Source organism: Sminthopsis crassicaudata, chromosome 2, assembly GCF_048593235.1.
Source record: "Sminthopsis crassicaudata isolate SCR6 chromosome 2, ASM4859323v1, whole genome shotgun sequence".
In the NCBI taxonomy this organism is placed as follows: Eukaryota; Metazoa; Chordata; class Mammalia; order Dasyuromorphia; family Dasyuridae; genus Sminthopsis; species Sminthopsis crassicaudata.
In genome coordinates this window covers 189,238,212-189,262,844 of record NC_133618.1, presented here as the reverse complement: position 1 = coordinate 189,262,844, position 24,633 = coordinate 189,238,212, and the positions used below count along the sequence as shown (strand labels likewise).

Below are 24,633 nucleotides of genomic sequence, written 5' to 3'. Positions count from 1 at the left end.
ATTAATGATAATAAAAATAAAATGTTGCTTACATTTCACATGAACTACTTTGAAATTAGCTGTAGTATTTAATTATTTTAAATGGCTAACTGGCCAAAATAATGTAAATTTGTTACTTCTACTTTTTTCCAAATCTTGATTAAACTTCCAGAATGCTTTAATGTTTTACAAATCCATCAATGTCTTCACTGGTGTGTTTTTAAACTTGTATTTCAATGTGTACTTATTATCTCTTAAATTGTTTTTTCATTGTTTTTAAAGAGGCATGGCTATTGTACCTTGGGAGAAGCCTTTAACCGCTTAGACTTTTCAAGTGCAATTCAAGATATCCGAAGGTTCAACTACGTTGTCAAAGTAAGGACTTGGAACTTAGAAATCTAAATTAGTGTTGTACATAACTAATCTATCTGTGCTTTACACATTTGGTATCTTGCATGTTTAATATGATTAATTTGTTTTTTATAAGTGGAAAAATTTATTTGAATTACTTTGTGGAAAAAAGAGATTTTAGAAAAAAAATAAGCCAACCCATAAAATTAAGTTGAAAGGAACATCAAAAAAAGTTTAAACTTTTCTCTTGCTTTTTTATAGGTGTATATATAGTTCATCTCTCCTCATCAAAAATTAGTCATTCTATAGAATGAAATTTGGATGCTAGTTATGTAGAAATGCCATGTTTCTCAAAATTGAACATTATATATTGATGATATTCTATATGCCATGCCAATGACTTGGGTCTCTCAGATGTATAGTTGGGGCTCCTGAGTTAAAAAACATAATTTCTTCTATAGTAATTTTTGTTGATGTTCTAAAAACATAGGTTCCTGTTTATGACTTTGACAGGAAAAAAATTCATTTTTAAGGGACTAATTAGAAAGCTAGAAGGCTTTTTTCCCCATAAAATGAAATAGCATTTTAGAATAATATGATTTTGTACTAGATTTCATACAAAAGAAAATTCCTAAAGTATAAATAAATCATATTTATTGATTGCTTTTTTAGTGTGAGTTTTTATCTCCATTCTAATGGATATCTACATTCTCATGTATTTTGGGCTCTTGTGTTTTCCTTTGGTCAAAGTACAGTCAGATAATTTTGAAAGTTATTATACATTCCTAATGAGAAAATATCACTTTTAAAATTATTTTGACTCTTAAAACATTGAAAAAGAATAACAGAGGGAAGAAAATGGAATTTGTAAGTTGCCTTACAGAATAAGGTATTCTTAATTCTATAGGATGTTTCTGGTTTAGTTCTACTTAGAATTATGAGTCTACTTCATGACATTTTCTTATCTTTTTGTGCTGTATATTCAGTTCTTACTACTTTAGTTCTGACTAGACAGAATTCTTTATTGTTTTCTAAAAGATTATGCTTATATTTCTTATACAAGCTATATACTTTGGTTATCCCTTTCATAGATAATGAAACTGAGATTAATTAGCTTAAATGACTTGTCCAAAAAAAATCAAAATTTTTCCACATGAGGGATGAATTAAAAAATATTTTCTAATAGAGTCACATGTTCTGATCTTCACAACAGGTTTTTAATTTTGTAGGAAGAAAGCTAGAGATAGAATAAAACTGCATGAGAGAAAAGCCAGATAGCAAGCAAGAACTTTTAAAGATGTTTGCCTTTTTATTTATCCTAAAGGAGAGGTCTTTGTTCTTCTTGTTCTCTTTCAGTCTTCTGCATAGTGACACAAAATTTTGTACTTTGTATGATGAGGCCAGACTTAGGGTACATGTGTAATTATCCATATTATTGCCTACAACATACAGAAATTTATTTAGACCTTTTGAGCATTGTAGGAATCAAATATAATAATTTTCTCTAAGTTGTCCTTATTGTCTTTGGTTACAAGAGAAATGTGTATTTTTTTCTATTCTATTTAGTATTTGCATTATCTCTTTTCACTGACATTTTGACTTGGCTTTATCAATGTCATTAATATCAAATTATATGTATAATTGATTTTTTTTAGAAAAGTTGTTTTAGTTGACAGTCTTTGGCTCCTTCTAAGATGTATATGGAACAAAGTTTGATACCCTCTTAAGTCACAAAACAAAAATAAAAAATTAAACTTTATATTCTTCAGTTTAACTTTTAAGATATGAAGATAATTAAAATGTTTTTCTTCTGGTTTTTGTTAACAAAAAAATTTTTTGAGATAATCTTTAAGGCAACTATATAGTACAATAGATAGGGTGTTGAGCTGAAGTCCTGGGTTCAAATTTAGCCTCAGATACTTACTAGCTGTGTGACTTAGGTATATTACTTAACACTGCTTGCCTCAATTTTCTCATCAGTAAATGAGCCAGAGAAGGAAAGGACAAACCACTCCAGTATTTTTGCCAAGAAATACCCAAGTAGGGTCATGAAGAGTTGGACATGATTGAAACAAATGAACAATAACATGCCATATAAGACTTAATTTGCCTTTATAATGGAGCTTTATTTTTTTATTATATATTTCTTCAAAGTTATTTTTAAGAGAAAAAAATAATTATTCATGTAATTTTTAAGAAACATTAATTCACTTCCTATTTCTACCATGGCATGACTTCTTATGCAAGTGCTTTTTGAAAATGAGAGAATTAGTGTATTTAATGCCCCTGTATTTGGGTAAATGAATGAGTCAGTTTAGAACTGGGATACAATTAATGAATAAACCATCATATGCTTCAGTATGTTCCTTTCACATCTATGAATTTTTCTTTAGTTCTATATATCACTTGAGTATCTTTAATCATTAAGCTACAACATATAGCATTTGAAAACTTTAAATTTCATAATTATTTTTTAAAATTAATCAGAATTTTATGTTTTTTACCATTTTAAAAATGTCTTACTGCATATTAGAAAAGAGGATGACAATATCTCAAAATTCTATGTGAATTTCTTTCTGAGAATCATAAAATACCTCATATTTTATTTTTTAATAATTTGGTTGTTGGGAATGATGCTATCTTTTAAAAACACTTATTAAAGATGATTTGCTTCTATTTTAATGACTCATTCACATTGTTAATATAGTTTCAGTAAATTATTATGTTGGGTTGCTTAAAAAATGACTAGAAAAATTCATTGAACTATTGAAGTTCACTTATATCCAAAAGTTCAAAAAATATAAATTTTTTTCTTACATAGGCAAACTATATATTTCTTTCCTACTAATTACATTCAATTAATGTTTTATTATGTGTCTTGTGAAACTTCCTCATTAAAAACAAAAGAAAGAAAAACAAAAAATTTTTCTCCAATGTATCATACATTCTGATTTCAATTCATAGGGGAATCAGTAGTTTCTAATACAATCTAGTCTATAGTTCAGCTTTATTTGCTTCCCCCTCTCCATTTTTATAATAAACTAAGTTAACTTCTTTTTTATATAATCTACCCAGAGAAACTAGCACATAAATGTAAGTTATTTTTGGTAAGCATTTTAAATTTTATGATTGACAGTTATCATAGGATACAAAATTGTTAAGTGACTTGAATTTTTTTTCATCATAAGGGGAATTGAATCATATTATAGATCAAAACAACTACAAGTTGGAATTTTAAAGAATCTTTTTAATTAAACAGTTTCAGCAGGTTTGGAGACTGAGTAAAGTTGAGTATGGCTTGATTACTACTCAATAGATGGGCTTTTTATTGAAGGTAATGTGTTTGAATGTCAATAAAAACATTTGTTTATTCAAAGCCCTTATTTGAAAATGTACTTTTAAGAATTTTTCCATGCAAAATAGTATACCTGTAACCCTTAAAACCAATTACTCCTAAAAAAAGCCAAAGCTATCTAGCAGCTCCTTCCTCTGTGCACTCCTATACTATTTAATGATGGTAACAAAAGCTAATTTAGCCAATTTCTATATAAAAGGTAAGTTGACTCAAAGGGGAAAGTGTCCATACTAGTAATTTTGTTTTTGTAGTTTCTATACCCTTCTGCATCAAGCCATGAGCACAACATCTTTTACAAGTAAATGGTTGACTGTTGAAGTGCTACACTGTTCGACTTATAGTTGTGTTGTAATCTTTTGGTAAATAGACAATTACTAAATCACAGTTATATATTACTGGCAATCAGATTTTATTGTACACCCAATCTTATAAAACAATTGTGAAGCCAGAAGAAGGAAAAGGTTCTGAGTGTATCCTCTTTTTACACCTTTTTCCAAGCCTATCTCAAAACATGGTATTTTTGTCCAGAACATAAGTGATGTCTTCCTTTCATAGCTTCCAGAGAGCAGAGATTTGACTTAACCTTTTTTATATTATTTCCCTTTTTAAAAAAATCAGTATAATTTGATATGCATATACTGAGTTCCTATTGTATGAAAAACTTTTAACAGAAAAAAAAGTTTCATTTGCAATAAGGAAATTATAAAATTCACAAAGATTCATAGAAGGCATATTGAGAATGAAGAAGATTCATAATGGACGGGGTTGGGGGGAGAAGAAGAAGGTGTTACGAAAAGCTTGAAGATGGCACCTCTGACAAGCCTTGAAGGAAAATAGCTATTCTCAAGGTGGAGATAAAGGGAATGTTAGATACAAATGCACAAATCTTCAGTTTTGTGCTGTTAGTTCCAGAAAATAAAGCAGTAAATAGGTGGAGTTTCTGAACAGTTTGGGACTTGTGGCCAGGAAACAGAAACAAATTTGTTGTCAGTTAAAAGAAACAAAGAAAATAAGGTAGCCACAAGAGAATAGATGGGAGAAAAAAAATTTACCTAAAATAGCACAGCAGCTTAGGAATGGGCTGGGTAGAAGAATTAGTTCAATAAACATTTATTAAGTTCTTACTGTTGAGAACTATTAAACAGTTTACTTTGCAAGCTATTAAATATACAGGAAAAAAAAAAAGCAGAACACTCTGCCTTCATTGAGCTTATTCATGGCATTCAATAAACGGGTCTTCTGTGGGCTTCACTGTAGCAGCATAGTATTGATGTTAATACTTACTGGGATTTGTGACCTTATTGAAGTTAGTATTACTTCCAGTAATACAGATATCAACTCATCCAAATCCTCACATTCTATGTTACTTTTGTCCATATCCTCCCAAAAATCCACTTGAATATACTAGACACCTTCCTCTAGACCTTACCATTACAATATAATCTCCTTTAGGTTAAGGATTATTTCATTTTTGCATCCCCATCACTAAACACATCACTTGGCATATAGCAAATGATTAATAAATTCTTGGCACATCCTTTTTAATTAAATAAAATGTTTGTGTATAATTTGTAGTATTCTTTGACCCCTTTTCATCCATTCTGCCATTAGAACTGCAGAATCAGGATTTAAAGACATTGTGTATTTTTCTCTTTTGATGATTTGTCATGGCTAAAGAATTAGGATCTAATCTACTTGGTGATAAGTCTTTTCAGTCAGACCAGTCGTATAGTCTTTTCTGAGTCTATCCTTGAAGCCTTGCTAGAATGTACTAATTACTTGAGCTTGTGTTCTGTTGACATAAACTCTAAGAACTCAAGTTTACATTTACACTATGATGAGACCTTAGGATATAACTTTGTGATAATTTTAATACTAATAATATGAAGTGATAAGATTTGCAGGTGTTTTCTTCTAAACAACCCCATAAGAAAATATAAAGATCACTTCATCATTAATATTAAATTATATTCAGTATTTCTGTTTTCTAAGGCACAAATATATTTAATATGTTTTGGGAAACTTTTCAAAGTAGTTGAAATCAGAAACATTTTGTCAATATAATTTCCTATATGACAAAGTAATATAAATATTTATAAAACTTATCAAATGATCATCCACCTCTGACATTTCCTGCCCTAATCAAGGAATAACTTACTTACATGGCTAGCTATAATTCATGTCTTCAGTTGCTGCATAGCCAAGTTAATATATTTCTCCATTTATAAATATGAATTAGTTTATCCCTCCAGGATTCTAGATACTCTTTCACTGCATTTTCCTGATTCCTCCCTCACCTGTTTGACTTTTAGTCTTCTCAGAACCATTCATTTCCCTATTTCCTTAGCTTAGCATCCTCCAAAGATTATCTCGAGGGTCTTTACCTCCTCCTTTTCTGGCAGGACACATTGCATTTTTTAGATATCACTATACTAATATGATTCCTTTCATACATTATTTTAAAAATCTATTTTAAAAATTTAGAAAAACATTTATTACCTCCTCATCCCCTGCTTCCCACATTTTGGGAAGCTTATATCATCCCCAAGAAAAGTTTCTCCCTTATTCCAGTGTGTGGAAGTGATCTAGCAAAAACTATGCTGGCAGAACCTATGAAGCAAAAAAGCTTTTTAAGATAGGTGTTAGGACAGACTGTATCTTTCCAAGGATCATCCTTTAGGGAGAGATTTATCAGCCCTCTGTGCTGCAATTCATAAAATCATTAACGGAGGCTTTGAGAAGATGCAGTCTGCATTTATTTCTTGGTAACCATTCCAACATTTAATAGCTCTTATTAGTAGAAATTTCTTCCTTGTGTATTTCCTAAATTATTTCTGCTATGCATTAAATTATTGCTTATTCTGTCTGAAGCATAGAGAATAGTTGCTTCATATCTCCCATGAACAAATATTTATGAGAATTTGGAGCCTTCTTTTCCATAGGATCAGCAAATCCTGCCCCCCCCCCCTTTTTTTTTTTTTACTAGCACTTACTAGTTTTTAAAATTCAAACTTAGGGAATGACCATTCTTTCCACTTTAAAGTTTTCTATGAACTTTTTAAAATGGAAAATTCTGAATTAAAAGAATCCTTTAATTTTTATTATATTCATCATTATAACTTGACAGGCTGACTCCAGTAGAGTTGAAAAGAATTGATCTATGAGGTCTATAAACTATGTATTCTAATATAGGGAAAAAAATCTAGCAAGTAAAACACAGATTGATGATTATGTTGGATACTATGTATTTATATATATATATATATATATATATATATATATATATATATATATATGTATATATATATATATATATGTATACCTATATGTATATATACATCTATGTATGTGTGTATAATATTAACATTCTATAGGGATCAGAAAATTGAAAGCCCTGACTTACAACAAATATCTACCCATGAAAAACTAAAAACTGTTAAAACCTATATGGTACAGTTTATATTAGATCTGATTAATTTTTTATTAAGCCTATTTTCTGATTTCCAATAAATCCTGTCCATGTGAGCTAATTCCTATTTTCAAGGTTTTATTACTATGAGGATTTTATTCCTGAATAGCACAGTTGCTCTTTTATATTATGCAATCACTTCTCCAAGTGTCACCATTACATCTACTTAAATTTGCAGTTGTATTTGAAGTTGGACAACTTTAAAAGGTAATACAAATTCAAATTCAAATTGAGTTTCTATTAGATGACTACAAAAGAGACAAACTATTTCCAAAGCTATAGATTTCTTTTGGGGAGGAATTAAAAACATAGTAGATGAACTTGGGAAAATCTGATTACATAAAAAAAATAATAATAATAACCTCTCATTTTTACTGTCATTACTTCAGAGTGAGGTTCCATAATTACCTAAAATATCCAGAAGAAATGTCAAGGTCCTCTCAAAAAAAGAAGTTTCTGCCTTTGGGAAGAAATGACTTACGGGATCTACCAGAAATGTAAATAGTATGAGTTTAGATTTGTATTAACTGTATTAATCAATTTTTACTTTTAGAGTATCCATTGGCCATATAAGACTGCATTGGACTCTCTCACCAGATAAATTAGCAACAGAAACCAATTTTTTAAACACTAGACTGCCTAATCAATTAGTGATTTTTATTTTTGGAAAAGAGCAACTGGCTCATATTGAGACATACTATCTAATCAATACATAGTCCATGTAGGACCTTTGGGCTTTTGATGACAAGAGTATTACAAATATTTGAAAAATATCAAAAATATTTTAAAATATTTATTGGTAATACCAAAGAAGATATTTCAAATTATCGCTTCAATTTTTTTAGTCCATCATAATGCTAGCATTTGTTGGTATGTCTCCTTATAAACAAAGAACATAGATTTACCAGGATGTGGTATAGAAGAGAGTGCTGGGCCTGGAGTCAGGAAGATCTGAGTTCAAATCTGGCCTCCATCACATACTAGCTGTGGTCTTGGGCAGGTCACTTAACCTCTCTTTGCCTCAGTTTTTTCATTTGTAAAATGGAGATAATAATAGAATTATTATCAGCATTGTGGTGAAGACAAAGTGAGAAAATAATTGTATAATGCTTAGCCCTGTATGATGCTGTATACTGTGTATCTCATGTCCAAAACAGAACTATTGTCTTTCCCCTTAAAATTGTTCCCTTTAACTTTCTTGTGTCTTAAAGATTACAGCATCCCTTCCATTCATCCATTTTCATAGCCTTTTATTTAGTCTTTGTTCTTCCCTCTCTCTCTATGTCTAATTACTTGCCAGATATTGTCAACTCACAATATCACTTCCATTTTTTCCCTTCACACCGCTCAAAAGGCCACCAACTAAAAGGCCACTAACCTAATTCTGGCCATCATCACATAATATCAACAATTACTTTAGCTTCCTAATTGGCCTTTTTGCTTTTAGTCTCTCTAATTCCAAACATTCTCATTTCTAGTCCATTCTTCACACAATTGCCTATCTTATCCCCAAAGCACAGGTCAGACCATGTGATTCTTTCAAAAATCTTAAGTGGCTTAACTTTTCAAATACTTAAATAACTCTCTTAGAAAAAGAAACTGAACAAGCCATAAATAAGCTCCCTGAGAAAAAATCCCCAGGATCACATGGATTTATAATAAGCAAGTTCTACCAAACACCGAAGAACAATGAATTTCAGTAATATATAAACTATTTGAAAAAAAAAATAGGTAAAGAAAGACTCCTATCAAATTACAAATTACAAAATTACAAATTGCAAAAACAGAAAAAGAAAACTATAGATCAGTTTCCCCAAAGAGTTTGATGTAAATTTGGTACTATGCTCAAAGAGCTATAAAATTGTGCATACCCTTTGATCCAGTACTATCTCCTGGGTCTATATCCTGAAGAGGTCATAAAAGAGGGAAAAGGACCAACATATGCAAAAATGTTTATAGGAGCCCTTTTTGTAATGGTAAGGAACTAGAAATTCAGTGAATACCCATCAGTTGGAGAATGGCTGAATAAATTATAGTATGAATCTAATGGAATATTATTGTTCTGTAAGAAACGATGCTCAAGCTGATTTCAGAGAGGCTGGAGAAACTTACACAAATTTATGCTAAGTGAAGTGAGCAGAAAACAGAATATTGTACATAGCAACAAGATTTTATGATGATCAATTAATGGATGGATATTTTCAGCACAATAGATTTGTGATGGAAAGTGTCATCCATATCCAGAGAGAGAACTATGGAGACTAAATGTGGGTAAAAGTATAGTATTTCCACCTTTTGCTGCTGTTGTGTGCTTGTGGGGTTTTTTCCCTTTCTCATGTTTTATTTTTTTTTCTCCAGCAGGAAGCTGGAGCAAAAATGTTTCTAGCAAATTTCTCTGAGTAAAGGTCTCATTTCTCAAATATTTGGGAATTGAAATAAATTAATAAAATAAAAGCAATTCCACAATTAATAGTAAAAGAATATGAACAAGAAAGTTTTCAGAAGAAATTATACTTACCAATGGTCATATAAAAATACTATAACTTACTATTAGAGAAATACAGATTTAGACAGCTCTGAGCTACCCATCAGACTGGCTAATATGACAGAAAAGGCATTCTGGAGAGGAAGTGGAAGAATAGATGCACTAATGCACTATTGGTGGAATTGTGAAAAAAATCATTCTAAAGAATAATTTGGAACTATATCTAAGGGACTATAAAACTATGCATATTTTTTGATGCAACAGTGTTGTCACTATGCATTCCAAAGAGATCAAAGAACAGGAAAAAGACTTAGATGTACAAAAATCTTTAAAGCAGCACTCTTTGTAGAGGCAAAGAAATAGAAATTGAAGAGACACCAATTAGGTAATGGCTGAACAAGTTGTGATTTCACACAAATTTGGGAAAACAAAGTATTAATTTTTCGATTTGGCTTTTAAAACTCTTCAAATTTTGTTTCTAGTTCACCTTTCCAAACTTATTTAACATTTTCCAGCCTTTATGTATTTTCCATTATAGCCAAACTGGACTAATTGTTTTATAACAAAATGTTTTACAGGATATTACTGTCCACCCAAATTCCTCAAATGCAACTGTCTTTATAGATTCCTCTTACAATTCTTAGCTTCTTCAAGGCTCAGCCCAAGTGTTGAGCTTTATAATAAGCCTGTATCTGCAGGTGTTGCCTTTTATTATAAGCTTGTATCTGTCTAGTAGTTGTTACTGATTTTATTCAGTTGACTTATATTTCCTTGTTTTGTGACATTTAGAAATTCGAGATATAATTTCTGATTAATTTAGTAATTTTTACTAAAAATGCCAGCATGTTTAGTAATTAAAGGACGGTGATTTGGCCATCTCTCTCTTAGACCAAAGACAGTCATAGAAGGGCTCATGAAAGATGAGTGTTTACTAAGATGAACTCTGATTGGTTAACAATGATAATGAATACTACAATGAGAGGCTGAACCTCTTCAAACAGACTTTGATCATTTTCTTCTAAGTTATCCCCAGACTTAGCAATCTATTCAAAAAATTTCTCCCCCATCCACACCTAAGCAAAGCACTTGGCTTCCCTACTTGAGGGGTATCGAAACAAGATTGTTAAGAAAGTCTAATCTTATTATTAATAAGGTACTGTAAGACACTGGATCTTTCCAAATCATTGTCACTAATAATCATTTTTATCAGTATTTTATATTCCCTGGGGGAGTATGAGTTCCTCAGGGTCAGTAAGTTAATTGGCAAGAATATGTTAAACACCTGTTAAATGCCAGGCCTGCTGCTAAGCATTGCAGATACAAAGAAAGACAAAAGACAACCTTGACCTCAAGAAACTAACAATCCCGGGGGCAGATAGGTGGCTCAGTGGATGGAACACCAGCCTTAAATTCAGGAGGATCTGAGTTCAAATGTGGTCTCAGACACAACATGTCCTAGCTGTGTGACCCTGGGCAAGTAACTTAACCCCAGCCTGGGGGGAGGGGAGAGGAAGAAACTAACATCCCTAAGAGGAATACAACAAATAAATACCGGCAAATTAGATTTGAAGTCTACATACCTGAGTTTGAGTTCTGACTTTGATAGTTGCTAGCTTTGTAACCACTGGTAAATATCATCTGTTTCTTCTGCAAATGAGCCTAATAATAAAGGCATACCAACTTTGACTTCTTCACATAGAAGTCTGTAGGAAAGTGTTTTGTAAACAATAAAGAGCTCTAGAAATATGAATTATTAATGTCATGGTGGGGTTTTACCCCTGAGATAATTAGCAATATTAAATATTAAGGAACTTTCCTATAGCTTAATCAAAATATGTAGACAAACTCTATCAATTTGAAAGGGCAACTGGGCAGTTGAATGAAAGGCAGGTCATAATAATGCAGTTTGAGTGGTCTCAATTCCTGGCGGTCAAGAGGTTAATGGCAATAAGAGAGTTGTTAAGAATCCCCTTTAAATCAGCTGCAGGTTTAGGAGTGAAAGAATTCACTCATTCCTGAATTATTAGTTGCAAAATGAAAGTTTGTTGTTGGATAGAAAACAATTTACCAAGAGACTGATTTCTATTGTGGCAGATCTATTGGAAAATGGAGTTTTGCACTGAGAATGCTTGCTCAGTGGGCAGAAGGGTCCTGGCACCTAAGTGAGCTACTTAGGTCCATCTGCAAAGACCTTAGTTGAGGGAAGCTGTTATATTGGATAACTTTATGGGAGCTGGGGCAGCCTGAGCTGATCAGACCAGGATTCCTCAATTGACTGAGAATTTAGAATTTCTATGGGAGTTGATTCTCTTATCCTGAAAGGTTTGGTCTCTGTCTCGATTTCTTGGAGCCTAGGAAATCCTGATTAAAGGAAACACAATCTCAGAGTGATAATCTTAAAGGGAACAGTTCTCCTCCCCCTTCAATAATACCCAGAAAACATCTTGTAACTGGTTCAAATCAAACCTCTAAACAGCTAGTTGGAAAGGTGGATAGGGCACTGGATCTGGAATCAAATTCAAGACCTGAATTTAAATATAGACACAAACATTTATTAGCTATGTGACCCTAGGCACATAATCCCTCTCTGCCTCAGTTTCCTTATGTGTAAAACAGGGATAATAATAATATCTACCACTTAGGGTTTCATGAATCTGAAATGAGATTATTTAAAAAGTATTTATCAGTGTCTGGCGTGTAATAAGAGCTATATTATTATGAGAGAGTTGGGCTAGATGGCTTTTGAGGTTCTGTCTGTCCCTAAATCTATAATCCTATGACTTTCAGGCCTAAAATGGAATAGCTTTCAAGAATCCAATATTCCTCAAAGGTAATTTCATCCTTCAAAGCAATGAGGGGAACTAATCCAGAATCCTGATTTTTTACTCCCTATTAAAAACTTGTAAGAATAGGATTGGAAGGCATATGACAAAGCCAGAAGATAAATGAAGAAGAAGGAAAGGTTATAATCTGATGTTCACTGTAGATCTGTAAATGATTCTCTGGCATTTTCTCTGACTGTCTCTTTTGCCTGGAATAACTATCTTTTCTTTTCTCTGCCTCCTGTTCTCCCTGGCTTCTTTTAAGTCCCAACTAAAAGCTTTCCCTAATCCCTCAATTCTATTGCCTTCCTTCTCTTAATTATTTAGCATTTTTTCCTGTACATGGCTTGCCTTGTATGCATTTTCTCAGGCTTTTTCTCCCATTTTATTGTAAGCTACTTGAAGGCAGGTTCCATCATTTTCCTCTTTTTGTATCCCTGTCATTTAGCACAATGCTTGAAACATAATAAGTGCTTAATGGATTTTAATATATTGATTAATTCTTCAGGGAAAAACTAAAATAGTGGACTAGGGGTGAATTTAAGCTAAGGGAAAAGCAATGGAAATTATCAAACATGAAAAATGAAAAGTACTTTTGGTAACTAATTCTAACCTCATAGGGCGATTTAATTCAGTACTTACATATATTTTCAGGAAGGGAAATGAAAAAAAAATTCATATCACAAGGACATCTGTTGTGAATCAGGAATTTTAACATATTCATTAACATAACATGTACACCTAGGACAAACTAGTAGAGTAAGTTTCCCTTCCAAAAAACTATCAATAGTAAGCAATATTAACTTTATCTCCAAGAAGAAGAAAAGATGTCTTTTGACTTTACAAAAAGAGAATGTTGCAAGGATTCAATTGTAGTAGTTGATGTGAACTTTAACCATTTGGGAAAAAGTTACCAACTTGTGTTTGTCAAATGGCCTTCTATAACAAACCTGCTGAATTCAGTAAATGAGATTTTGCATCTGTTTTCTCTACCAATAAAAATATGAACAGAAATGAACGGTGAAGTGTTAATCTCCAAGATCTACAGGGAAAATTTATAAGAGAGCACCTTTGATGCCTTTGATGAGCTTTATTCTTGAGACCCAAATGAGCTATACTCCAGACTACTGAAAGTACTATAATGCTGTAGAAACTGAGGCAAGATAGAGATTAGAAAGTACTTAATATTTTATTTGAAAGGGAGAGATTTACTGGGACCAAATGGATCATCTCCAAGAAACTCAACAATGTGAGTTCTCAATGACATATATATGTAGTTCAGATGCAGGGGGTAGACAGAGACGGGGGTGGAGTAAGGGTGCTGAGAGCGGGAACATAGGACTAACAATCCAGTTCTGACTGGGTGAGGGGGGGATGGGGGACATCTGATAATTGGGATTACAGAATGGGGAGAGGCACTCAACATTCTGATGATGTCTCTAAGATAGAAGGTCTTTCTCATCTGAATCATCATGATAAGGAGGGAGGGATGGGTGGTATTGCAGCATGGAGCAGAACAATTCAAGGAAACAGAGACAGGACAATTTAGGGAAACAGGGCAACTAGTAAAACTGAGTCAGGACAATAAAAGAGAACTGTGGCACAACAGTACTAGTAGATTTGATTACTGAATCAGTGCCAGTAACCTGCAAAAGATCATCAGCAATAGGGGAGAACTAGAGATGGGTAAACTTTGTCCCTGTTTTCAAATATGGGAAAAGAGCAGAGTCCGCAAACTATGGAACAATGAAGTTGATTTTAATTTCCAGCAGAATTTTAGTATGTATTATTGAAATGATGGTCAGCAAATAGTTCTAAAGGAGCTAGCAAACAAACCTGAGTTCCTTTTATGGTTACTAGAAGTGCAAGTGTCAGAGAAATAGAGACAGAAATAGAAATCTTAATATATTCATATAATAGGTATATAGAATGATACTGCAACCCCAGAAAGCCAATATTAATTTAGTCTGTCTTGAGATGTTGTGCCAGTTTCCTTCTATTGTCCTGCTTCAGTTTACCCTAAATTGTCCTACCTCAGTATCCCTAAATTGTTCTGCCTCAATTCCTCTGCTTGCAACCCCCTTCCTGATTACTAGGACTGATATTGATGAGGTGTGGTGCCAGAAGTGGGGCTCCTTCTGCTTGGAGATGCAAGTTTAGAAGCGAAAGAATTTGCTAAACCCAGAGGATATGGCAAAAGAAGAGGCTTTATTGCTTAAAAAATGCCAAGAGGCATTCTGTTAGCGGGCATATCTTTCTCAATGGAGAAGGATTTGCAAAAAATCAGTTTTAGAAGACCTATTTTTATGATTAAGTCTAGGGGAAGTTTGATAATTCTTAATTGAATATGAAATCTTTCCTGGGATTGTGACTTCCCATCAAATTCAACAAGAGTTTGATTTGCTCTTGAATGGCATAGCTTATTGCACTCTTAGAGGATGCGAGACCATTTGGAGCTATAGATCAAAAGGGGGACCTGGTTTCTGTGATTTTACATAATTTTACAGAGTTCACTCAGGTCATACTGAGTTAACTCGCATCAGTATAACTTAGGGGTGGCTACTCTAGGGTCATAAACTATAAATGTTTAATCTCAGACAAGGGGGAGATCTTCTATTTCAGACATCCTGGCTTGTAAGTTCTCCTAAGTTTATCAAGAATTTATGGTCCTTACCCCTCAACCTATCAGAATTGATGGTCCTTTCCTGGAAATTCACCTCACCAGAGCTTACTCTACATCTCCCCACCATCACTCCCCCCTCCCACTCCACCCCTTTCCCTATAAAAATCCATGGAATCTCACAATTGAGGCTGAATTCTTTGAGATGAAAGTCCAATTCAGCCCCCAGACAATCTCTCCCTTTCAGAAATTTAAATAAAATATTCAAAACTCTAATCTCTATCTTGCCTCAGTTTCTTCAGCATTACACAGACAGCCATGGTCTGTAGGACTAGAGAAATGATAGTCCTGCTATGTTCTCCTCTTATAGTGTAATGCCTAGGTGTTTTATTCATTTCTGGACACCATATTTTAAGAAAGACTGATAATTTGAAGAGCATACAGAGAAGATCAGCCAAAATGATAAAGGGCCTCAAGAGCATGTCATATAAAGATCAGTTGAAGGGATTGGTGTGTTTCATCTAGAGAACAGAAATCTTGAGCATATTCTAAGTGTGTTTGAAAATAGTAAGAAAGCTTGGTTTCAAATTTTACTCACAGTCCATATAACTTTGAGAAAATTACTTAACCTGAGGATTTGGACTAGATGGCCTTTGCACTTTATTCCAGGTCTAGATCTATGATCCTTCTAAATACTCAAATGAAAAAAGGATTAGCATGTAAAGCTAGGAGTAGTATTCAGATTTAGATTTGTTGAAAAATGAACAAAAATTAGTGCTGTTTAAAAATTAAATAGGCTGCCTAAAGTGGTATAGGACTGTACCTCACTAGAATCTTTTCAAGAAACTTCCAATATGGCTGACCATTTATTTAATATGTCTGTCACATAAGAGATTCTTTCTCAGATATAGTTTGGACTAGATATCCTCCCTTGCAAGTATGAGATTCTTTGATCCTATAAAAATCCAAACATTTATATAGTTAGTAGGCTTTGTTTTCCTTGATACAGAATACTACTAGTTCTTTTAGCTGTCTATCCCTTGCTACTAAAATAGAACACTATAATCTATATAATCCCCAGTTATAAAGATAGGGAGAACTTGGAATTTCAGTATGGCCTTGGTCATCACTTCCTATTGATAAAAAGTTGTTGTAGACACCAGATGATGGTAAGCACCAAAAGTTGGGGTTTGGTCACATGAAGAATTTTCAATGGCCATTTTCCTTGGCACAAGTTAAGATTTATTTATGGGACTGTTTACAGACAAAATGAAGAGATAAATAGACACCGGGAATGATAAGTATGAAACAGAATTGGGAGAACATAGAAAGGAAATATCCCATGAGTTTTGGGCATGCCCTTAGCTGGAGATTAAATCCTGAAAAGGATTTAACATCCCAGAAGATTTATCGCTATAAAGAGGAGAAGTAGGATTGAGAAGCGTAGTGGAGTTAGAAATACCATGAGGCAGAGTGCTGTGGCAGACTAACCCAAAGGAGGGCAGTGAATATGACATGGCTATAAGTAGATTTTATAGGAAAAATTTAATCTTGGGGACATGATTGGGATTTCTGACAGGACATGTGTGATCCTGAGCAAAGTAAGGCTGCCCAAGACCCTACAGAGGATATGCCTCAAGGATTGGACAAAACTTGAATTTCCATCTGGAAGACTTCCCATAAGGTGGGACCATGGAGCTAAACTGATCTCTATCAGGGCGTTCTCCTTACCTGCCTCAGGATTCAGTTTTTTAGTTTTACTTTCATCCTCTATTAGGGACCTCCCCACTATTAGATACTTCTCTTTGGTATTGAAAACCTTCAAAGGCTTAGTTTATGCTTCCCTATTTTTTCTATCCATGTTCCAGAAATGATAAACTCATTGAATATCAAAAAAAGAATGGTCTTTAGGCATTATCTAACTCAGGATTATTTAACTTGGGGTCCATGGATATGTTTCAGGGAGCCCATTAACTTGGGTAGAGAAAAAAATTAGTTTATTTTCACTATCCCTTAACTGAAATTTAGAATTACTTTAATTCTTAATTCTGAGATTTCTAAAAGGCTGCCAAAGAGGTCCATGACAAAAAAAAATAATTAATAACCTAAGATCTATATCCTTTCAGTTTTACATATGAGTCAGTCTAGACTCAGAAAGGGAAATTTACCTTGCAAGGGATCATATAGCTACTAAGTCAGAATTTAAACACAAGTCTTCTCAATTCAAATGGATTAGAAGCTTTTTATTGTTCAGAGAAACTCTTTCCCCAGAGCTTCTTTATTGTCCCCACTGGCCAGAGGTAAACATTAACATATACCAGGTTACTTTCTTTTGAACTATACAAAACATCATTTAAGATTTTAGTCTGAGACTTTCATAAATATTAAATGTTTTGGTAGCCTGGCATTTAAATGTTACAGCAGAATATTAACATCTTGTAAATAAATAATCCATTGTTTTATAATTTGTATTCTTTATTGAATAGCTTTATACTCTATTTTCTTTTTCTTTTAAAGCTCTTGCAGCTAATTGCGAAATCCCAGTTAACTTCATTAAGTGGAGTAGCACAAAAAAATTACTTTAACATTTTGGATAAAATCGTTCAAAAGGGTAAGAATGATTGATATGTTGATGTTTGGGGTCATACTCAAAACCTTTTTCTGTCATATAATTTTTGTTTTTTATGTATGTACTGCTTTTATCAGTTGTTAAAGTCAAAGTTGTTATAAGAAATTGAACATAAACCTTTTAATTCTAAATGTTTCATGCTTTGGTGACATTTATAACAAGCATGAAAAGTATCATTCTGATAATTAAAAAGGTGACTTATTCCTTAAATTTTGGAGATACTTTTACCTCCCTTTGAGAGCTCCTTACTAATGCCCTTACAAAAAAAAATAATAATAATCAGCTCTGTAAGTTTTTCAATTTATACATTAGAAAATCCAGAGATTTATTTGTTTGGGTAGCAGATACTTCTGAAATTAACTAGTAGTTATTAATAAGTGAAGGTGAATTGCCTTTCAGAAGTTTGTTTTGAATTCTCTGTCAGGTAATTGGGCTATACATATATAATAGTGTCCATATAAATATCTATTTTTTAGTACACATAGTGGGGCACCTAAATGGTCAGTAAATAGAGTGCTGAATGTGGAGTCAGGAAAACTTAGGTTCAAATCTGGCCTCAGACACTTAATAGCTGTGTGATCCTGAGCAAGTCACTTAATCCCTGTTTGCCCTAAATCACTGAAGGAAAAAAATGGCGAATGCCTGTAGTATGTTTGCCAAGAAAATCCCTTGAACAGTGAGGGCCAGAGGGTAATGAAGAGTTGAGCACAACTTTGAATAACAGAATAAGTGAACATGCAAAAATCTATGTTTAAAAGTATACATGATACTTAAACATTACATTGCTTTACATTTATAATGTTAAAGTCATTATTAACAGTATATTGAAATATCATTGCCTTTTTAAGAAAAATTGTAAAAATTTCCTCTGTCCACTATTCTCCCTCAAAAAAAAAAAATGACTACTAAGTAGTCATGAAAAATATCATTTTTTCCTATTGATGTTATCTTGGAAGCAGTGCCTGGTCAAAACTATGGTAAAAATTGAAAATTTTTAAATTGATGATTAACTTCAGTATCAATTCTCTTACATTATCTTTATTTTTTCCAGTTTTGGATGACCAACAAAATCCTCGCCTGATCAAAGATCTTCTTCAGGATCTGAGTTCCACACTTTGTATTCTTATTAGGGGAGTAGGAAAATCTGTTTTGGTTGGAAATATCAATATTTGGATTTGCAGGTTAGAAACCATCCTTACCTGGCAACAACAGTTGCAAAACCTTCAGATGAACAAGGTATGTATATGCATGGTTTTTCCTTTACTGTACAACACAGAATGTTTTATAAAGAAAGAAAGAAGCATCATGATATAAGAAAAAGGCTGTTGGGTTAGGAATCAAAGGATCTGGGTTCAAATTCCACCCACCTTTATTTTCTAGATCTTGAACTGGTCATGTAATCTCTTTGGCTCTTCGCTTCCTCCTTTTTTCTTTTTTTAATTTAACTTTTAAAAAAAATTATTAGTTTTTGACATTTACTTTTATAAAATTTTAATTTCTATTTTTTCTCCCCCTTTCTCCTCATTACTCTTTAAGATGGGAATCAGTCTGATATAAGTTATACATTACAATTATAAAAATCTGTTAAAGATTGTGAAAAAAGAATCAGAAAAGGGAAAAACAATGAGAAAAAAAAACAACAACAAAAAGGTGAAAATAGTATGTTTCAATCTGCATTCAGATTCCATAGCTCTTTCTTTCGATGTAAATAGCATTTTCCATCATGAGTCTTTTAGAATTTTCTTAGATCTTTGTATTTCTGAGAAGAGCAAACAAATTCAACCAAAATTGGTCATTGCACAATGTTGCTGTTACTGTATATAATGTTCTCCTGATTCTGCTCACTTTACTCAATATTAGTTCATAAATTCCCTCCTTTTTAAAATGAGAGAATTGAACTCCATAGTATCTAAGGTGTCTTCTCAATCTAAATCTATGATCCTTGATGCTCTGATGTCTTCTCATTTAGGTACTTGAAATTTGTATCATAGGCTCACAGATCTTTGTTTCTCCAGGCTAAAATGCCATCTTTAATTATCAACCAATTCCTATATTTTATGAACTCAAAGATTTCTACTCTTCTAGTTTCCCTACTTAAATACTCATCAGTTTATTTGTGTCTCCGCTGAATACAAAACTACAGACTATTTCTGGAGTACCCAGAATAGTTTTCTGACAGACTCTCTTACTAGAGTGCAAAATCAAATATACATTTTGGGTTGCCATATCATACTGCTGACATACTGAATTCACAAACCACTAAAAATCTCTAGCTCTTTTTCAAAAAAATTAATATTTAGCCATGTCTCCCACATCTTGTAATTCTGAGGCTGATTTCTTTAACCCAAACCTAAGATTTGCATTATTCCCCACTGGATATTCCAATTGATATCATGTTACTAGATTCAACCCAGTGTTCTTACCTGTCAGTCATTTTAGATCCTGACTCTGACATAGTTTCTTAAATCTCCTTTCTAGCTTTGTGTCATTTGAAAATCTTATAAACATGACATGAATGCTGTTTTAACCAGATCCTTGATTAAAAAAAAAAAAAAAAAAAAGCAGGCAGTATTATTGAAATGGAGAAAAACTTACAAAAATATAGAATGCCCAGATTAACAGAAGAGGAAATAAATTACTAAAATACTCCCATTTTAGAAAAAGAAATTGAACAAACTATTAATCAACTCCCTAAAAAAAAATCTCCAGAGACAGATGGATTTACATTCACAGATGTGAATTCTACCAAACATTTAAAGAACAATTAATTCCAATACTATGAAAACTATTTGGAAAAATAGGGAAAGAATCCTTTTATGACACAGATGTGGTGTTGATATATAACCTAGATATAGGGTAAAATAGAGAAAGAAAATTATAGACCAATTTCCCTAATGAATATTGATGCAAAAATATTAGCAAAGAAATTACAGCAAGTCATCACCAGGATAATACATCATGACCAAGTAAGATTTATACCAAGAATGCAGGACTGGTTCAATATTAGGCAAACTATTAACATAATTAACTATATCAATAACCAAACTAACAGATCATATGATTATCTAAATAGGTGCAGAAAAGGCATTTGACAAAATCCAATACCCATTCCTATTAAAAACACTAAAGAGAGCACCAACCCTGAAGTCAGAAGGACATGAGTTCAAATCTGGTCTCAGACACTTAGCTTCCTAGCTATGTGCCCTTGGGCAAGTCACTTAACCCTGATTGCCTAAGGGGAAAAAAACCACTAAAGAGTATACGAGTTTTCTTTAAATTGATCAGTACATCTATGTAAAATCATCAGCAAGCATCATATGTAATAGGGAAAAACTAGAACCATTCCCAATAATATTAGGGATGAAACAAAGTTGCCCACTATGACCATTACTATTCAATATCCTATTAGAAATGTTAATTTTGGCAATAAGAGAAGAAAAAGAGATTAAAGGACTTAGAGTAGGTAATGAGGAAACCAAATTATCACTTTTTGCAGATAATATGATGGTATGCTTAAAGAATCCTAGAGAATCAACTAAAAGAACTACTAGAAACAATTCACAACCTTAGCAAATTTGCAAGATATAAAATAAATCCACATAAATCATCAGCATTTTTATATAATACCAGCATAGTGCCGCAGCTAGAGATACAAAGAGAAATTCCATGTAAAATATCTGTAGATAATATAAAATATTTGGGAGTCTACTGCCAAGACAAAATCAGGAACTATATGAACACAATTACATAAATTGTGTTCAAACAATTAAAAGTCAGATCTAATCAATTGGAAAAATATCAAGTGCTCATGGTTAGGCTGAAAGAATATAACAAAAAAAAACAATACTACCTTAATTAATCTAACTTATTGAGTGTCATACCAATCAAACTCCCAAGAAATTATTTTACAGAATTGGAAAAAATAGTAACAAAGTTTATCTAGAAGAACAAAAGGTCAAGAATTTCAAAGGAATTAATGAAAAAAATGCAAATGAAGGTGGCTTAGATGTGCCAGACCTAAAATTATATTATAAAGCAAATATCATCAAAACCATTTGGTACTGGCTAAGAAAGGGAGCAGTTGATTAGTGAAATAGGTTAGGATCACAGGACAAAATAATCAGTGATATAATCTAATGTCTGACAAACCCAAAGACCCCAGTTTTTTGGATAAGAACTCACTATTTTACAAAAACTGCTGGAAAAAATGAAAAATAGTATGGCAGAAACTAGGCATTGACCCATATCTAACATCTAACCTATCTATACCAAGAGAAGGTTGAAATGGGTTCATGATTTAAACATAAAGAGTGATGATATAAACAAATTAGAAAAAACACACAATAGTTTGCCTCTCAGATCTGTGGAAAAAGAAGGAATTTGTGGCCAAAGAAGAATTGGAGTACTTTATTGAATACAAAAGGTATGATTTTGATTATGTTAAGTTAAAAAGATTTTATACAAACAAAATAAATGCAGACAAGATTAGAAGATAAACTAGGAAAAAATTTGTACACTTAAAGGTTCTGATAAAGGCCTCATTTCTAAAATATATAGAGAATTGACTCAAATTTAGAAGAATTCAAGACATTCTCCAATTGATAAATGATCAAAGGATATGAACAGAAAATTTTCGAATGAAGAAATTGAAACCATTTCTAGACACATGAAAAAGTTCTCTAAATCACTATCGATCAAAGAAATGAAAATTAACATAACTCTGAGGTACCACTACATACCTCTCACATTGGCTAAGAACAGAAAAAGATAATGTCGAGTGTTGGAGGGGATATGGGAAAACTGGGACACTAATACATTATTGTTGGAATTGTGAACTGATGTCAACCGTTCTGGAGACCAATTTGGAACTATACTCAAAAAGTTATAAAACTGCATACCCTTTGATCCAGCAGTGTTTTTACTGGGATTAAAAAACGGAAAAGGACTCACATGTGCAAAAGTGTTTTTAGCAGCCTTTTCTAGTGGCAAGAAACTGGAAACTGAGTGGATGAGTTGGAGAATGGCTGAATAAGTTATGGTATATGTATGTTATGGAATATTATTCTATAAGAAATGATCAGCAGGATAGTTTCAGAGAGATCTGGAGAGACATGTATTAATGCTAAGTGAAGTGAGCAGAACCAGGAGATCATTATACACGGCAACAACAAGACTATATGATGATTATTTCTGATGGAAGTGGCTCTCTTTGGCAATGAGAGTATTCAAATCAGTTCCAATTGATCAGTAATGAATAGAACCAACTACATGTAGAGAAAGAATACTGGGAAATGAGTATGGACCACAACATACCATTTGCACTCTTTCTGTTGCTGTTTGCTTGTGTTTTGTTTTTATTCTCATTTTTTTCCTTTTTGATTTGATTTTTCTTGTGCAGCATGATAATTGTGGAACATATGTATAGAAAAATTGCTTGTGATTAACATATTGGATTGCTTACTATCTAGGGGAAAAGAGGGAAAACTTGGAACACAAGGTTTTACAAAGGTGAATGTTGAAAATTATCCAAGCATATGTTTTGAAAATAAAAAGGTTGCATTTTAAAAAATAAAAAATAAATTTAAAATAGCAGATAGCACAGGGCCAGTTTCTTGGGGAATTACCTTGAAAACTTCCTTCCCAGTTGATATTAAATCATTCATGACTATTCTTTGAATCTGGCCATTTATCAAGTACTAGAGATAGCTAAATAAACCACTGTCTAGGCCATATTTCTCCCTTTTTCCCCATATAAGATATTTTATTACTTTGCTAAAAGTAAATTAAATCTGTAACATTCCTTATGTATCCTGTTTAATAATCCTATCAAAAAAGGAAATCACTTCTTTTCATTCTTTCATCACTTAATAGTGAGAAATATGCTTCTTTCCTCTTTATGGTCCCAATGTCTTTTCTCTAGATCTTTGGTTTAGGAATCCAGCCACAACCCAAAAGGACAATATGCATTATACCCAGCTCCCACAATCCCTGTTTGCCTCAATTGGTGCTGCAAATAGTTGTGATATGGACAAATGCATAAGAGAACATATACTATTCCTCCAATTTGATTTTATAGAGGTTTGCTTTATTGAATTGGTCAATTCATTACCAGAAAAAAAAAAGAATAAACAACATTGTAAAGTGACCCAGAAAAATATATTTATAGATTACATTCATGATACCAGCTATTGACACCATATGACACCAGTTAGCAGCTATTTGTTTAAGCAAATACTGAAGGTTAGAACTCAAAGAAGCAAATTTGACCTCATAGTTGTCACTAAAACTTGGGGGAATTAAGCCTATAACTATATTAAGCCTAGAAAGAATTGTTAATACTTTCTCAGAAGAAATAGGATAGAAAAATATAGATAGAAAATGATATAGTGTTTTAAGATATATTCATGTGAGAAAAACCATACACTAGAGAAAGAAAACTTAACGAAGAATATGTATATGAATATCAATGGAAGGGAAAACAGAAGCAATTTTATTATTTGAGCACTGATACTGCAAGAGACCTGAACAGAAGGAATAACTAGATAAGGAATTTGGGGAATAGATCATTGTCTGATTCAGAGACATAACAATGGAGAGGATCTTCCATTGTCCATGTTTCAAGAACTCTCTACTAATACAACAGAGAAGTAAAACAAACAGCACAAAATAAAATAAAATTCAGCTAGCAAAATTTATGAATTGATAGATACAGCTAACCATGTCCAGGGAAAATAGGAAAAACTAAGATAGGTACTATGGATTTCTCAGATATATTCCAGAGGAGTGAAATGTTCTTGTCTTGATCCATAAATTGATTTTTATGCCAATCATTACCTGCTATATGAAAACTATCAGCCAGTGATTGGGGCAGGGGTAGGTGGTGGTGAAAGTAGCAGTGACAACTAATAACTTCTTAATTTTCC

At 32.7% G+C, this 24,633-nt stretch overlaps 1 protein-coding gene across 7 annotated transcripts in view; it reads left to right on the top strand.

Moving 5' to 3' along the window:
- The window catches only part of FBXO25 (F-box protein 25), a 158,154-nt gene that overhangs the window by 111,411 nt on the left and 22,110 nt on the right, over positions 1–24,633 (top strand). For 6 of the 7 annotated variants that reach the window (XM_074287991.1, XM_074287988.1, XM_074287993.1 and 3 more), the window contains 3 exons: positions 262–354; positions 17,599–17,692; positions 18,762–18,946. In XM_074287991.1, coding sequence (XP_074144092.1) covers positions 262–354; positions 17,599–17,692; positions 18,762–18,946 — 372 coding nt within the window. The remainder of the gene's footprint in view (positions 1–261; positions 355–17,598; positions 17,693–18,761; positions 18,947–24,633) is intronic. The other variant, XM_074287992.1, reaches the window with a different exon arrangement.